The sequence below is a fragment of the Coturnix japonica genome, chromosome 13, assembly GCF_001577835.2.
Source record: "Coturnix japonica isolate 7356 chromosome 13, Coturnix japonica 2.1, whole genome shotgun sequence".
Taxonomy (NCBI): domain Eukaryota; kingdom Metazoa; phylum Chordata; class Aves; order Galliformes; family Phasianidae; genus Coturnix; species Coturnix japonica.
This window is the reverse complement of record NC_029528.1, coordinates 13968103-13984671: the sequence shown is the minus strand read 5'-3', so window position 1 is coordinate 13984671 and position 16569 is coordinate 13968103. Positions and strand designations below refer to the sequence as shown.

The 16569-nt window shown below is 45.9% G+C and overlaps 1 protein-coding gene and 1 non-coding gene across 2 annotated transcripts; both read left to right on the top strand.

The window, feature by feature from the left end:
• Positions 1 to 312: 312 nt before the first annotated feature.
• HSPA9 (heat shock protein family A (Hsp70) member 9) lies at positions 313 to 16321 on the top strand. Its single transcript, XM_015876197.2, has 17 exons — positions 313 to 458; positions 1158 to 1216; positions 2469 to 2556; positions 2655 to 2836; positions 3385 to 3509; positions 3960 to 4033; positions 4120 to 4226; positions 4732 to 4894; positions 5903 to 5995; positions 6984 to 7193; positions 9412 to 9639; positions 10358 to 10462; positions 11359 to 11476; positions 12139 to 12233; positions 13311 to 13403; positions 14756 to 14896; positions 15589 to 16321. The coding sequence occupies exons 1-17, from the start codon at positions 375 to 377 to the stop codon at positions 15646 to 15648; spliced, it is 2025 nt and encodes a 674-aa protein (XP_015731683.1). The 5' UTR covers positions 313 to 374; the 3' UTR covers positions 15649 to 16321.
• On the top strand, positions 9868 to 9931 carry LOC116654078. The gene has a single exon (XR_004308954.1). It is a non-coding gene; the product is annotated as a small nucleolar RNA SNORD63 (small nucleolar RNA).
• Positions 16322 to 16569: the final 248 nt, after the last annotated feature.

Sequence of the window (16569 nt, the reverse complement as noted above, 5' to 3'; positions counted from 1 at the left end):
CCCCTGACGCAATGCCGCTGCAATCGCTCTCGCTTTATCCTGTCCGACCTTGAGTGCGCGGCCGCTCTGAGGCCCCGGGCTGCCCGCGGCGGTGCCTGTGTGCAGCGCGACACATCGGCTCTCGTTCCTCCATCAAGCTGTGCGGGAAGAGCTCGATTATTCTCTCCCATCCTCTCACCAGCTCCACACAGCTTCGTGCTGGCTGCAGCTTGATAACAACACCCTGAGAGTGAGCGCTGCCAGCAGGCAACCTCTCAGTCAGCCCACACCGTGGGTCCTTCTGCTATCTCTTCCCCCCCCCCCCCCCCCCCCGCAACCCACGTGGTAGAGGCTTCCAGAAGCGGTTCCGCGCTCCTCGTCCTTCCCGCTCCGCCATGATGGCCGCCAGCCGAGCTGCCCGCCTGCCCCTGCTGCTACCCAGGGGCGGCCCCGTGCCCGCAGCGCCCGGCATCGCGCAGGTACGTGAGGGGGGTCAGGGGAACCGGGAACGGCACGGCCTGGCCTTGGGGGGGGAGTGTGTGTGTATGGGGGGGTGATGGCGGACAGCGCGGCCTACAGGGCTGGGCCTCACTGCAAGGAAGATATTGAGGCCCTGAAACGCGTTCAGAGGAGGGTTATAAAGCTGGGGAGGGGTCTGGAGCACAGGCCTTACAAGGAGAGGATGAGGGAGCTGGGGTTGTTCAGCATGGAGAAGAGGAGGCTCTATAGCTCTCTATATTCCTGAAGGGGGGTTGTGGTGAGCTGGTGTTGGCCTCTTCTCTTGTGTAACCCATGATAGAACTAGAGGGAATGAGTTTAAGCTGCACCAGGGGAGATTCAAGCTGGATATTAGGATATATTACTACTCAGAAAGGGTGGTCAGGCATTGGGATGCACTGCACAGGGAGCTGGTGGAGTCACTGACCATGGGGGTGTTCAAGAAACACTTGGATGTGGTGTTGATGAATATGATTTAGCCAGGAAGTATTTGTAATGGACTAGATGATCTTCTAGCTCTTTTCCAACCTTGATAATTCTGTCATTCCTTACGTTTCTGCTTGCGTTTAATGTTAAAAGAAGAAGCCGGGCTGTTGCAATAGGGCTGCGTTACTGCAGGAGTTGTTCTCCCCTGGAAGTCCTGCAGTGTTGGCTTCTGAACGTCCCTCTTTGTTTTATAGACCTTCTGGAATGGCCTCAGTCAGAATGTCCTCAGAGCGGCGGCCAGCAGAAGATACGCGTAAGTGTCGCCCTGTTTATCCACGTCTGTGTTTAGTGTTAATTCTCACCGTTTTCAGCTCAGAACTGAGGTGCTGAAGCAGCAAAACCAGCGTGGTGCTACCAGAACCCGTTACTACCACAGTTCTAAGGCTGCAGCACTCACAGGATGCACGTTGCTGAGATGTATTTGATGGAATGAATGAGATGGAACAGCTGGAACAAGTTGTTTTACGCTGCCTGTGAAGGCAGGATGATGATGTGTGCCTCCATCTCACTGCACATCAAGCTCATTTCCATCACTTTGTGCATGTTAATTGCTTGCTTTTTTAACAAGATAGTGAGTAAAGAACAGCAGTTGTATAACTCAGTCAGGTGTCTCTTGGGCAGTGCTGACTCTGGACACAGAATGGGAAGTCTGTTTAGGTCAGGAAAACTGCCCAGCTCTGATCAGTACAAAGAAACCGAGCAGTTGTGAGTTTTCAAGATCACTTTGTTATGTTGTATGAGTGTGGTTAGGGCAGACAGACACTGTGGGAGCGAGCAGGTGATGTCCTGGTAATAACCAGCCCTGCTACTCTGTGCTTCTTGTCCCAGAACGTGGCTTTGTTTATGAAGGAGAGCTGCTGAGTCAGGAGTTCTTTCTAGCCTTGGAGGTGATAACGCAGCCTTCCTAGAAGGAAGAGGGAGGTTCAAATTTGCCTTATGTGAAAATCACTATCATTAATGTATTGCTTTTTAGGATCAAAAGGTGGTTATTTCTCACTTTCTCAGATAATTCTGCTTAGGCTTAGCTCATTTTGTCTTTATGTGTTGTTCACTCCATTCTAAGCAATTATAAATGAACTCACCCAGTTCACTTGCATCTTGACTCCAGGTAGATGCTTTCTAACAAGTTTGAGTGTGAAAATCAAAAGAAACCCAAAGCAAGTCCAGGAGACTTCATGTGAGAAGGGCTGGAATTAAACGCAACTTATTTTACATCTAAATCTTAATGGATGTTGAGAACTCACGTGGCCAAGACTTGTTGAAATAATAGCATTTTTTGTACTTAAACATTGTGCTGTAAGTGGTCTGATTGAATAGAGAGCCCATAGTTTAAAATCCAGTGTAAGAGTTGGAGGGCATGTCATGGTCTGAGATAGAACATGGGTTTGCTTCAGTGTCTGGTCAAAAACGAGTTCATCCTGCCTTCACAACAGAAAGGTTGTTGCTATTTAGTTAGCTGCCTTCCTTTAGTAGTAATGTTATTTATCCTGTCATGTGCTTTACAGCTCAGAAGCAATTAAGGGCGCCGTTATTGGAATCGATTTGGGTACAACCAACTCCTGTGTGGCTGTTATGGAAGGTAAACAAGCCAAAGTAAGTAAGAGCAGATAAATCAACCCCATGTTTACAGCTGAATTAGTGTTTTCAGAGGCAGTGCTTTCTGATGGTGTCCTCTTGTGGTTTTTACATAGGTGCTGGAGAACTCTGAAGGTGCCAGGACAACGCCTTCGGTTGTTGCCTTCACAGCTGATGGTGAGCGCTTGGTTGGAATGCCAGCCAAGCGGCAGGCAGTAACTAATCCTCATAACACCTTCTATGCTACCAAGAGGCTCATTGGGAGGCGCTTTGATGACTCTGAAGTGAAGAAGGATATGTAAGTGATGGGGGGGGGGAGGGGGCAGTTCCACCTGTGACAGGAAAAAGAAAATACAATGCTGTATAATGTGACCAGACATTGCCCTTGTTTGGGAGAAGCGGTTTGAGTGGTGGCTGGGTGGTAAGGGAGGTATGCCCTCATGTCTCAAAGCTTTACTGCTTATTTTCTGGGGGCCGTGCTATATTTTTATTTTAACGTTTTTAGAGAAGTAATCAAGTGGAACAGCACTTGGACTTTCTCCCTCAGGCACTGTGCTCAACAGTCAGCATCTACCAAAGGAGACTTTTTGCATTCCTGAGAGTATTTAGAATCAGTGGTCTATGATTGTGCCTAAGGCTTCTGATTAAATGCTGTAGCTGAATAAGGACAGAAGTATATTGGTACTTCTGGGGCACCCTGGACCTGAATACTTCAGTATTCTTTGTCTAGAACTTGCATGTGTTGTTCTGATGGTGCTTATTGTGGTGGCTTCATGCTGTTTCTGTTGAAACAGAAATTCCATGTGGCGTTATTGTTTTTCCTTACTCTATATTTTATATTTTTAGTAAAAACGTTCCATTTAAAATTGTCCGTGCCTCCAATGGTGATGCCTGGGTAGAGGCCCATGGGAAGCTGTATTCTCCAAGCCAAATTGGTGCCTTTGTACTAATGAAGATGAAGGAGACTGCAGGTTGGTACAGTTCTATCTTTGCTATGTGTAAATACGAGTGTGAGCCCAGTGCTGTGAATTGGTAACTGGCTGTGCTGCAAACATAAGGAAACTTTATTTGACATGGGAATTCTTGCATAGTGAGGTGTCCTGGGGAGCAGACTGTGGGAGGGGTTTGGTGGTGGGCCTCAAGGTGGGTCAGTGTGTCTGCTTCAGTCTTTGGAAGATATTAATGCTTTACATCTATATCAAAATAGAATTCCAATTGAAGTGTTTTTATTTTAAATTGGATTGAATGTAGCACCCTTGCTTCAGAAGGGGGAGCTCCTTTTCCATGCAGACTTCTAGTCTTTGTGCCTCCCAGGCTGCAACTCAGGAATATGATTTCAGACTAAGTAGCAGCAGTGTTGGTATTCTTTTCACTTTACAGATAACTCTGTTTTGTCTTTTTTCTTTTTTTTATTCCTCCAGAAAACTACCTGGGGCACCCAGCAAAGAATGCTGTGATTACAGTTCCTGCTTATTTCAATGATTCTCAGAGACAGGTATTCAGCAAGCCCTAAGATTTTCAGGCTTATAACTGTATTTAGTACCAGTTCTCAGTGCTTTTTTTCTTCCTTTCCCACATTAGGCTACGAAAGATGCTGGGCAGATCTCTGGCCTGAATGTTTTAAGGGTGATTAATGAACCAACAGCAGCTGCTCTTGCCTATGGTCTGGACAAGTCTGAAGACAAAATGTAAGTGCCTGTTTGTAACACCCTCAATTAAATCAGCATGCTGTAATTTGTTTTGTAAATGCATCTTTATTTTTATCTTAATTGCTGGTTGGAATTCAGCCAAAGTTGACTCTCAGAAGTGAATTGTGCTATGTAATGTCACCTGTATCCCATGCTGACTCTATTAGGCTGAGGAAGTTCATCACTTGCAGCTACAGCTTAATAACAAAGCTGAGTGTCAGCGTAATTATTTTACCTGCTGGTGGGGATGATAAGTGTGGCTCGGGACAGCAAGGTTATGTGCCATCATTGCATAGCACATTGTGCAGCAAAAACTTCTACCCAGGCTCACTGCACTCAAAGAACGTGCACACTGTAACCTGCTTATTGTTACCTTTACAAAAAAGCTTTTAACTTCTGTGGACAGCAGCATGAATTCTGCACACTTCCATCTCCTGGTGGAAGTGGTTTCTGAGCCACGCTACTTTGTTTAGATAGTGATGTTTTTCTCCATCTGTTCTTGTAGCATTGCAGTTTACGACTTGGGTGGTGGCACTTTTGATATTTCCATTTTGGAAATCCAGAAGGGAGTCTTTGAGGTGAAGTCAACCAACGGTGACACTTTCTTAGGTGGAGAAGATTTCGACCAGGCTTTGCTACAGTATATTGTTAAAGAGTTCAAGAGAGAGGTAAGACATCTCATCAGAATTCAACCTTGCATTGCATTGTCTTCTAACATCACTTAGTTGGTACGTAAAGATTGGAATTTTCATAAAATCTTAGAGCTTCATTTGGGATCTGTGGTACAATCGAAATTTACAACCTATTGAAGACACCTGACATCCTGCTCTTACATTTATTTTCTTGAGGCTGGATGTTTTTCTCCTGGAAGATAGATTAAATAGTAGGATTTCTGCTTTTTCCCTCCTGACGTGGCGGGACTGTTTAGCCTGGGGAAGATAGAGAAGGGATCCGATCAGTGCTTATAAATATCTAAAGGGCACTTGTCAAGTGGATAGGGCCACGGGTTTTTTTGCTGGTTCCTAGTGAGATGAGCTGGGTCAACTGGCACAGGCCAGAATGCAGGAAGTTCCATCTGAACATGAGGGAAAACTTGTTTTCTGTGAGGGTGATGGAGCAGAACAGACGGCCCAGAAGGGTTGTGGAGTCTACTTCTCTGGAGATACTTAAAACCCACCTGAATGTTTTCTTCTGCAGTTTACTGTAGGGAACCTACTTTATCGGAATGCTGGTCTAGATGATGCCCAGAAGTCCCTTTCAACCCCTATGATTCTGTGATTCTTTAATTATCCTGTGTTTAATCTGCTTTACTTTTACTGATGTGATCCTGTGGACTAATGGAATGTGTCAGCACAGATGCATGCAGTACATTGTTGGCTATGGGGAAATTTCAGTGTAATTCCAACTCCATTGTGAATCCTCGCCTTTGTATTCTGTGATACAGCAGCTTTTGTAGCCTTTTATCAGTATCTTACTAGATGATCTCTTCCAGAGCAGGGAGGGCTAGCAGACACTTTTGAAATGCTAGAGGAGTTTGCCAGTTGAGATACCAACAGAACATGTCAGGGTGTATTTGTACAAACATTTTTGCAGTCAGGATTGATTAAAAATATGAACTGCAATGAAGGAAAGCTCTTTGTGACTCACTGCTAACTTAAATTTTTTTTGTTGCTTAGACAGGTGTTGACTTGACTAAAGACAATATGGCCCTTCAAAGGGTGAGAGAAGCATCAGAGAAAGCAAAGTGTGAGCTTTCTTCATCTGTGCAGGTAGGTGGCTGGGTTCAAAGCAGACCATCAAAACGTTTTACTGCACTGTTCTGCATTATTTCTGGTCCCATAACTCTGAAGTAGCTGCTTTTCTCCTGTGCTAACGGAGAAACTTCAGTCAAGTGGCATCAGTTGAACTGAAAGTTGTTCAGTGGGATAACCTCACAGAGTGTGCTTAGGAACAAAATCAGTTGTTGGAAAGCAGGGAGTGATCACAGATGCTGGATTTTGCTTTTGTTCTGATGCCATGTTTTCTCATCTTGCAGGGAATGTCACCTTGTTCCCAACTTACATCTGAAATATGAGAATTTAGTTGCAGCTGGTACTGCTCTGTTACTGGAAGTACTTGTGGCTCCGTGTGAGCAGTTCCAAAATCTTGTGATGCTATTCCCACCATTGAACTAATAACAAGAAACAATTTCTATAAAGAATCTTATTCCCCAGCAGAGGTCTTATCTAGAGAATAAGCAGCCTATATGCCTTTTTCACCCATTTTATATCTTAATATATTCAAGCACACCCATTATTCACTACTGAGTGAGAATCTGGAGAGGCAGTAAGCTAAGGGTGTGATATTCTCGAAGTGAAATTAAGGTCAGTTATATAGTAATTGAAATGGGGGTTCTGCCAGTCTCAAGGTTTTGAATAAACTTTATTTGTTGGCTGTTGGGAAGCTCATAGCTCAAGGTTCAGGCCAGTCACAATGGTTGCATAGTTCTGCCAGAGACATAGCAGGCTCTGTGTTAGCAGGCTCCAGAGCTGGCAAATACAGTCTGTGCTCACCAGGAAAAAAAAAACAAAAACAGCATCTTCAGTGCTGAAGGGAAGGCAGCTTCCTTTCGGCCTTGTCCTCCCTATTTATGAGCACGCTGTTTGTAAAGTAAAATAGCATGTAGAAGATGTAGATGTAGAACAGAACCTGATCTGAAATCTGTGGGGAGTTGCCTCTCTTTCCATTCCTGCTTTTCACACTGTTTTTGCGCTGCAGACGGATATTAACTTGCCATACCTTACTATGGATGCCTCTGGACCAAAGCATTTGAACATGAAACTGAGTCGCTCGCAGTTTGAGGGCATTGTGGCGGATCTGATCAAAAGGACAGTAGCACCATGCCAGAAAGCCATGCAGGATGCTGAAGTCAGCAAGAGTGACATCGGTGAAGTCATCCTCGTGGGTGGCATGACCAGAATGCCAAAGGTATGGGCTGTCCTTGCCCTGACACAGCTGGAACTCCTTGCTGTTAAGGGTGATCTGTAGCAGTAAAGCTGGGTGTCTGGTAACCTCATAGCTCTAGTAGTTGAAGACCCCAGGAGCAGATGTGCCAAGTAGCCACATGAAAGGGGTGGTGAGGCACGCTGCTCCTGCTGCTCAGCGTGGGTCTGGGGGCTGTATCTTGTAGGAGTTTAAAAAGATGAGTGGGAGAAGCATTGGGAACAGAAAATTCAGCTTGATTTTCTGTTGTTGACTGAACATTTGAGGTATTGGTGAGATGTACAGAATGTTTTCTCCTGTCCACCTTTATCACACACAGAAATCCACTTCAGTAATGGCTGCTTGGTAGTCTTTGCTTTCCAGTAGCTTTCTTCACGTGGCTGTTGTCAAGCACATTTACTTGGCTGTTCTGAACACTCATTACCTAACACCTGGCCCTGGTGTTACGGTGATAAGCTCCAAGTAACTTAGAGGCTTGTTCTGCTGACATGCACCGTCTTGCAGATAAGGCACTGCCTTCTGGTAACGTACTGTTTTTGTTCAGAGCAATGCAGACTACTGTCTAGCTCCCCTGAAGTCAGTGCTGAACATGTGTGCACGCTGCTGTCTTCACAGATACAGGTGAACGTTTTCTACAGCGATCATAAGAACAACAAAAAAACCACCAATCCTGTTGGCAATGATTCGGGGTTTGGTTGGGCTTTTAAGTTTGTTTTTTTTCTCCCCGTCCTGTAATGGAGTGGCTGCAGTTGGTATGTTAATAAGTGCAGAAGGTCACACAGGCAGGGGAACCAGAGGGACAAGATAAGCAAAAGCTGCTGCTGTGAGCAAAGCTGAACTTGGAGTAACCTTCCCAAAGCCCAGGCTGTTCCAGCTAGGAAATGAAAGAGGATAACCACATATAAAGTGAGAAAAGCAATTCTGGAAGTGGGGAACATTACGTACCCATTGGGAGCAGGATAAAGTATTAAATACTTTTTAGTTACAAGTTTTATTTCCCCCGTTTATATACAGCTCCTGTACTTAGAGCTTTCCTGAGTGTCTGAAGCCAGAGTTACAGCTCTGGCTCTGAGATCAGTACCTGTATGTTGTGCATAGCACACAGTGTTCCCTCATATATGTTTTTGTTTGCTTCACCCCTGCTGGGAGAGAACTTGCCTTCATCAGAGTGCTCACGTGGCCAGCGCTCCAGGAAACATAAAATGGGTGGTTAGATGTAATGGTTCTTTTGTGCTGCTGTAAAATTTACCTCCAGAGAGAGAGAGACTTGCAGTTAATTATATGGTTGTGCATAAAGTGTCTTCCTCTTCCGCAAACACTGCCTGCAGATGCCCAGTGCTGCTGCACATCAGCAGAGACATTTGCTTATGGTGCAGTTTCCCAGGCATGCGATGCTCACCTGTGTCAGTGTCTGCCTGATGAGCCCTCTCAGGGAGGAGGGAAGCTGTGAACAGGAACCAGCTCCCACACTTTTCTCTGTAAGGGAGAGAAATGAACTACTGAGCTGTGGCACTGCTGGTGACACATTACTGCATTCCCTTCTGGATGCTTCAGCACTCAATCTGTTGCGATTGTGAACCTGTCATTCCAAAGGGACACAGCAGTGAAAAGCTAATAATGCAGCTTAGACTGTCTGCTGACATAGCTGATCTACCTCTATGTGAAACAGCCCATTAAGTAAAGAGCTTTTTCATTTCATTTATTTTTTGATTTTTGTAATACAGAAACAAGACGAGCTGTCCTTGCAGTCTGGGTGTTTGACCTTCCTTGTGCTGTTTGCACAGTTGTGCTGCCCTTGACAGCTGTGTTCTGCCCATTGTTGTCTTGTACAAGATCTGGAGGAGCAGTTCTCAACTCCCACTTGATAAGCACGGGGTGATCCTTTCTGAGGATAGCTGGCCTTTGTGAGAGGGCCAGTGTAGTGTGTGCTCAAACTGACTTGTAGTTGGCTAACTTGACTGTGAGAAAACCTCCAGAGAAAAGGATTTCTAGACTAAATTGAATGTGTTTAACAGGGTGCTTGAAAGATGGGGAGCTAGGGGGCAATCACAAGCCTAAAGCTTAGTCTTTCATGCCACTGGACTATGTGGCAGCAGGAACATAAAGATATAAACCCTTGGCCAGAGCTGGAGTGTTCTTGTGAGCACAGCACTGTGCAGTAATGGCTCACTCTCTACACGAACTTTGCTTTCTCCCCATTCAGGTGCAACAGACTGTGCAGGATTTGTTTGGCCGTGCTCCTAGCAAAGCAGTTAATCCTGATGAAGCCGTTGCTATTGGTGCAGCTATTCAAGGTGGTGTGTTAGCTGGTGATGTTACTGATGTGCTGCTGCTGGATGTGACTCCCCTCTCCTTGGGGATCGAGACGCTGGGGGGTGTCTTCACGAAGCTCATCAACAGGAATACTACCATACCAACCAAGAAGAGCCAGGTACAAAATCACAGTGGCCACGTGTTTTGCAATGGTCTCAGCACCCAACAAAAGCACCTCGGCAGACAGTCTTCTCACAGAGGAGAAACTTAGAAGTCAAAATTGAATGTTGGCCATCAAATATCTGTTACTTATTAGTATGCCCAAAAGTGGAGAATCAACTGAATTGAGTTAATGTGTGCCAAGCTAACTCGGGATGTTTGTCCTGCTCAGGACTGCAGTGTGTATGTGCTATGATGGAATGTCAACACATCATTCTGAAGAATTGTGTAGAGACCTGTAACTGAGCACAGCACCTGCTTAATTAAGCCACCTTTCTTAGTGTTTTTTCCCCAGATATTTTCCTGTGCTTTGGGCCCTTAATAGACTTGGGTGAGATCCTTTCTCTCACTTTGCCTTGGCTGGATCACTGGTGTGCACTTTCTGATAACACTTGTTCTCTCTGGGGTGTGGGGTTGGGACAGGAGCCTTGCTGCTTCAGGAGACAATGTTCTGTTGTGTGGCTGGCTGCCAGCCACTGGAGCCCTGCTGGCGTGGTGTTGGCAGCTTTTGCACATTCAAATGCATTTAAGATGAAATGCCAGTGAACTTGGCTGTTGCTGGTCTTGGTGCTCTATTGTTTAGTCAGAGCTCTTTAAGGAATAGGAATGTGAAAACAAGAATCAATTCACATATTGCAGTTTAGTAGCTGTCTAGTTACTTTATTTGTCTTCCACAGGTGTTTTCTACTGCTGCGGATGGGCAGACACAAGTGGAGATTAAAGTGTGCCAGGGGGAGAGAGAGATGGCCAGTGACAACAAACTTCTTGGCCAGTTCACCTTGGTACGTTGGCTACTCAATATTCATGACCTTAGACTTGACTTTCTTTGAGAAGGTCAGAGCTTCCTCTGTGTCAGGTTACCCCTGAAGGCAGTAAGGAGGGATTTATCCTACCGAGGACCTTTGATGCTATTTGTAGTATTAAAAAAATAAAGGCAGTGATTTGAAAATGAAGCCTGATTCTGGCCAGCTTTTCTATGGCAGCGGAACAGCTGGTATTTAAAATGGAGCTCAGAGTTTCTGAATGGTGTTGTTTGATGCAGTGGCTGCTGTAGCTTTAAGGCCAGGTTCAGACACACTAGATGAGCTGTCTCCATGTCTGGGAATGAAGAACTAATGAGCTCTGCAGAGTTAGACCTGTGCAGCAGATAATCTGAATGCTGAGCTTTCTCCCAGTGTTTCAAAGATGAGAATCAAATCAGGCTCCACACTCGTTTGGTCCCTAAGCTGCCTCATTTCCAGCCCAGTTCCATTTTTCTGCAAGTCCCTGTGGATCTGCCCAACCTACTGGAGGACAGTCGTGCTCCACTGACTTGCATGTGTGGCACGTGGTGGCTGACTAACCAGCTCCCTGCAGGATTGGATTGCTCAGCTATTAGTCAATGACAGCAAAGTTCCGTCAGGTACAACTGTCTGAACTTGTTGCTAGAAGAGCCTTCCAAGAAGAAGGGGATTGCCTTCCTTTTGTACTTCTAAAGGAAATCTAGATAATCTTGAATTTGAGATACTGCTAATTCACAACACTGATGCCAACAGGTGTTTGAAGGGCTCAGCTTTGAGGCTTAGTTAATCTTCAATTCAGCTGGCAAATCACCAAGATGATGTGCCCAGTGCTGGAGCCTCATGTCCTAAGCCTGTGTCTGCAGGGCAGCTCATGACTAAGCATTTGTCCTTTGCAGGTTGGGATTCCTCCAGCACCACGTGGGGTACCCCAGATTGAGGTCACTTTTGACATTGATGCTAATGGTATCGTTCATGTGTCAGCCAAGGACAAAGGCACTGGACGTGAACAACAAAGTAAGTGCTCTGGGATGCTCTGTAGGGCTGAGAAGGAGGGGTGTGGAGCAGTGTGTTGTGGCCTGGGGGGACAGAAGTTGGAGTTTGGGAATCCTGCACCTTGTTCCTGAGCTGTGCAGGGTGCACTGCTCCTCCCAGAGTATTGGCTGCTTACAGAGGCTGCTGAGCCTGCCAACATGGAGGTGCCAGCTCTCAAGGGAGAAATCTGGTAAACTAAAGCCATCCTGTGACCCTGTTTTGTTTCTCATTGTTTTGTTGTAATATGTTGAAATTTAGGCATATTAAAGCAGCAGATATTCTTCATTATTTTTCCTTGGGTTTTGTTTTTTAACCTGCTAGAATCCATTTTAGTCTGCAGCCTTCTTGTACACATTTACTTTTTAGAAGTAATAACTGGTGAGCAGACAAGGTGACATGCAAACCGCTGGTCAGGATGTGTCTAGCAAAGCTGGGGAGCATGGATCCTAAGCTGATGGGGTTTTATCCTGTTGCCTGCATCACTGCCATTCCCAAGGCTGGCTGCTTTTGTATTGCCCATGGAGCCTTCACAGGTGCAGGGTCCCATAGCAAGGCAGCTGCCAGTGAGTGGGTTCAGGAAACAATAATCTCCTTTCCTCAAAGATGAGAGCGCGTTCTTTATTAACATTACTTCTCTCCTGCAGTCGTTATCCAGTCTTCTGGAGGCCTTAGCAAAGATGAAATTGAGAACATGGTGAAGAATGCAGAGAAATACGCAGAGGAGGACAGACGAAGAAAGGTAAAGTGATGGCAGCAGTATCTTGCAGTTAGTAGTTTACCCACTGGATATTGCCATTACGTGCTATCATGTGTCACCACCTTGAAGGAGCCCTAAGTACTGATCTGCAGGTTTGAGCTGTTTGCTTGTACAGTTATGTAGATATGTGCTTGCTTATATTCAGTGGACACTTCAAAGCTGCAAGAAAAGATGCACGGAGGGACATTCTGTGGTTCTTAGGATGCTTTTGAGTTTATTATGGAGTTTAACTTACAGAACCTGCTAATCAAAGCTGCACCAAATCCTCTCCCTTTTTAAGTGGGAAGTTGTTTTCAGTAGTCCTTCAAGTCTTGCTGTCTGGCATCTTAAAGGTGTTAATTCTGATCACAGTGCCCTTGTTGCCCTTGTTGATGCACATGAGGCCATGAGGAGATGTTAGAAAGCCTCACTGACACTGTCAGAATGGACTGGCACTGACTGACTGACACTTGCCATTGCTGAGTAGCTGAACCAGGGATATTAATAGGATTAATGGTTGGAACTAATTGGTTTAAGAAGAGCAGGACTACTGAATTACACTTCTGAATACAGAGCATTGATTTTTAGGCAGGCCTGCCCAGAGGTACAGCACCAGCCTGTGTGTAGTGAGTGCTGAAGCTGGCACACTGAATTTACTGCCTTGTGTACTGCTCTGTACAAACCTGTCTCAGATGTTCCCACAGCCCTATAAATCTTCCCTGCAGTAAGTGACGGGATCAGGAGAGAACTAAAGGAGAAAATGAGTGGAATAAATCCGCATGAAGTAGCATTTCCATGCCTTAAAAGCTCTATAAGTGGGACTTGCTGGGTACAAGAGTTAGAACTGTGGCTATCTTGCCTTGTTTAGACTGCCCGTTGGGCATTGGTGGTGCTGGAATACACCTAGGAAAGGCTCATTTGCTATTCATTTCTCTACCTTGCTGTAAAGAAGGACCGTGGGTGGGAGCTAAAATGGAGTCAGGCAGCTTGGGAAGAGAAATGTTAAAAGCCAGTTCATATGTATGTAGTTTGTAGCACCAGTGCTGTGTGCAGTAGGCCCTTATGAGTTCTCTTACCCAGGAACGTGTGGAAGCTGTAAACCTGGCTGAAGGCATCATCCATGATACAGAGTCTAAGATGGAGGAATTCAAGGATCAGCTGCCTGCAGATGAGGTAGGTACCTTGTGTTACCTTAACAGTAAAGGAGGTAAGATACTTTCACAGCATCTTTGCTCAAAATCTCATTTAATTCATAGCTGACTCTCACCAGCAGCTCCAGCTCTGTGTGTTGCCAGTCTGCATGAAGACAGCACAGTCACTGACTTCCAGGGTTTCCCACTTGAGTGGGATGGGTGTGACTGGGAGGATGTGAAAGCATATCGATGTGGTTTGAATGATAGCAAATATCTCGTTTCAAAGTGTGAATTCAGTGGAAGTGAAGATCTAAGAGCCTGAGAAGCTGTTAATCCAAGATTCCTGCGTGAATCGTGTCCTTGGCCTGGCCTTGCGGTGCTTTATAAGGGCTGCTGTGGCCTGTGTGAGAGCATTGCTCAAAGCTGTGCCTGCCTGTGCTCTGCAGAGGGACAAAGGAGAGCTGCTGTGCAGTCCTGGTGATCTCAGTAGTGTGAATGCAGCAGCTGAGACCTGGAAGGCAATGAAAGTTCTTGTATTCACTTAGCTCCTTTTTTTTTTTCTCTGTCTTTGGAGTGAAGTGGATCTGTGTTCCCTGTGGGGACTGTTCCCAGTGATGTTTTTTGGGGGGGGAAACCAAAGGAAAGCGAGTAGCGGTGCTTGAAAGAAGCGCTGCGTGATCTGGGTAGAGATAGCAGCCTGGCACAGACCTCAGTTGCCTTCTCAATCCCATGGGTCTGAATGAGGAGAACTCTGCCCACGTCCTCGCTGTGAGCAGTGCTGAGCAAGCGCTGCTGGCACAGCTGTCCCCCAGTAACCTCCCTTCCCAAGCCTGCAGCGTGCCAGCCTGACAGTGAGATGCCAGACTGTGTGGAGGGTTTGACAGATGGCTACAGGGGCTGGGATGAGACCGTATTGCTTTTGTTTGCCTCTCTGCTCCTCCCACGTGTAACAAAGGGATTAAACAGGGTTGTGAGCAGCGTTACTTGTTGGCTTTCCGACAGAGCCATAAATACAGGTGAAAATCAGTTTTCTTTTCCCTTTACTCTGGCTCTGGGGCAACTGATTGGCTGGTAAGGAGTGCCAGGGAGAGCAAGCTCCTCCTTGGTGGGCTGCTCAGTCCCTGCAGTGTTTTCTGTCCTTGGCACCTCCACTGAAACTGCGAACAAGGGACCAATTAATGCCAGCCGTGGTGCATTTAGTGAGGTGGACAGGTGCCCATTGGGAACTGAGCGCAGTGCTGGTCCCTGCAGACCATATGGCTCCAATTTGAGACTAACTTCGCAGCTTCTGACAATATAAAGGTATCTTTTTCTGTGGCCGCTGGGTGGGTGGGATGGATAGTGAGTGAACACAGAGCGGTGCTGCATCATCTTTCTCTGATTTCTTTGCAGTGCAACAAATTGAAGGAAGAAATTGCTAAAATGAGAGAACTTCTGGCTCGTAAAGACACTGAAACGGGAGAAAATATTAGGCAGGCAGCAACCAACCTGCAGCAGGCTTCCTTGAAGCTCTTTGAAATGGCGTACAAGAAGGTAGGTTCATGGGCATTTGTGTTTTATAGTGCTGGGATGAGGAGGGGTGAGCCCTGCCACCAAACAGGGGCTGTGCTGCTGGTAATGCTGTGTCAGTGCAGCTCCTGGCCATCCTGTAGATAGGCTGCCTCAGATTGTGTTACATTACTGCATAGCATTGTATGGGAAGATGCCGGAACCTATTAATAAGGAACACCAGTAACACATGGATCAGGCTTTCCTCTGTATGTCTACAAGGTACTTGAAGTAGTAAAGTGATGCTTGGAATATTTTAAATGACTGCGTGGCAGGTTTCCTGTTCACCCTGCCTAAAATCCCCATAATAAGACCTCTGGGATATTTCTCTCAGCCTCCTTCATAGTGAAGGGTCCACCTGTTGGAGCCCGTCTTGGCAGATGTACTTAACCTGTCCAAGGGATATTTATTGCCATGAAAATCTGGATTCATCCATGTAGCCTGGATGGTGCTCAGCCATCCTTCCTGCTGTCAGACTGCAGTGTAAGCAGATAATTCCTTCCTGTTAGTAGCAGTCATGCAGTGATAAAGATGGCTTCTGTTCTCCAATGAGCAGTTACCTTTAGAATTGAAGAAAAGGTGAAGAAACCTTGTGGGTCTATAAGTAACCAAATGGGAAAAATGGATTTGAGAAGCACATTGTTGTTACTGTAACTAATAAGCTGATTCTATCACAGATGGCCTCGGAGCGAGAGAGTTCTGGAAGTTCAGGAGATCAGAAGGAAGAGAAGCAATAAGAAGAAGCCTGTCTTACCTCGATGAGAGCACGAAGATGAGGTGGATATTCTTGATGCTTGGGAGAGAAGGGACCTTCCTGAGCAGAAATGGGCAGAATTCAGACTTACTGTGTTTTTGCAGTATTCTATATATAAAATTCTTCAATGTATAAACTTAGTGATGTGTCCGCTAGATAAATTGTCACATGATGGAAGTTAATTCATGCAAGATGAAGCTCTAAGTGTTTGGCCCTGTGGTATTTGACTGAGGCTCACTGGGACTCGCTGAGCATTTAATTCTGATACTTGGCACAATGGTGTATTAAATCCGAGATGAGAGTTTAGAAACCATGTTATTAAATCAGAAGGTGGAGACTGAAATTCTGGTGGATCTGAGTATTTGTGAGCAGGTAACGAGGCCTGTGAGCAGTGCAATGCTGAGGCTGGCTGTGTTAGTAGGGAATATTCAGATCTGCAGCTGGGTGAGCAGCTGATGCTGGAGGAGATGAGTGACTGCAAATGTGGTTACAACGTTTCTGATAGAAGAAGAGGCCATGTGGGGGTTGTACTTGTGTGGGCCTCCTGCACCATCCTGTGTCTGTTCTTTGCTTATGGCAAAACAATTTCCTGGATAATAAAACTGTTATTGGATCCATTCTGGATTTTTCTTTTTTAAAATAAAAGCAGAAAAGTATCCAACGTGGAGTTGTTCGTATGGTGGAAAACAGGGGGCTGTGAACTGCTTGAGAGCATCAAACAGCTGCAGTGCAATGGGTGGCTGCGATTTGTGCTTGACTTGAGCAGGGAAGGAATGGACTGATGTGAGGTTTGGGTCTGTCCTGTGTGTGATCACAGCTGCCCTCACAGGGGATGCATGGACGTCCTGCTGTGCTCTGTGCTCTGTGCTGTACCTTGTCCTGCTGTGCTGTATCAGGCCATAGG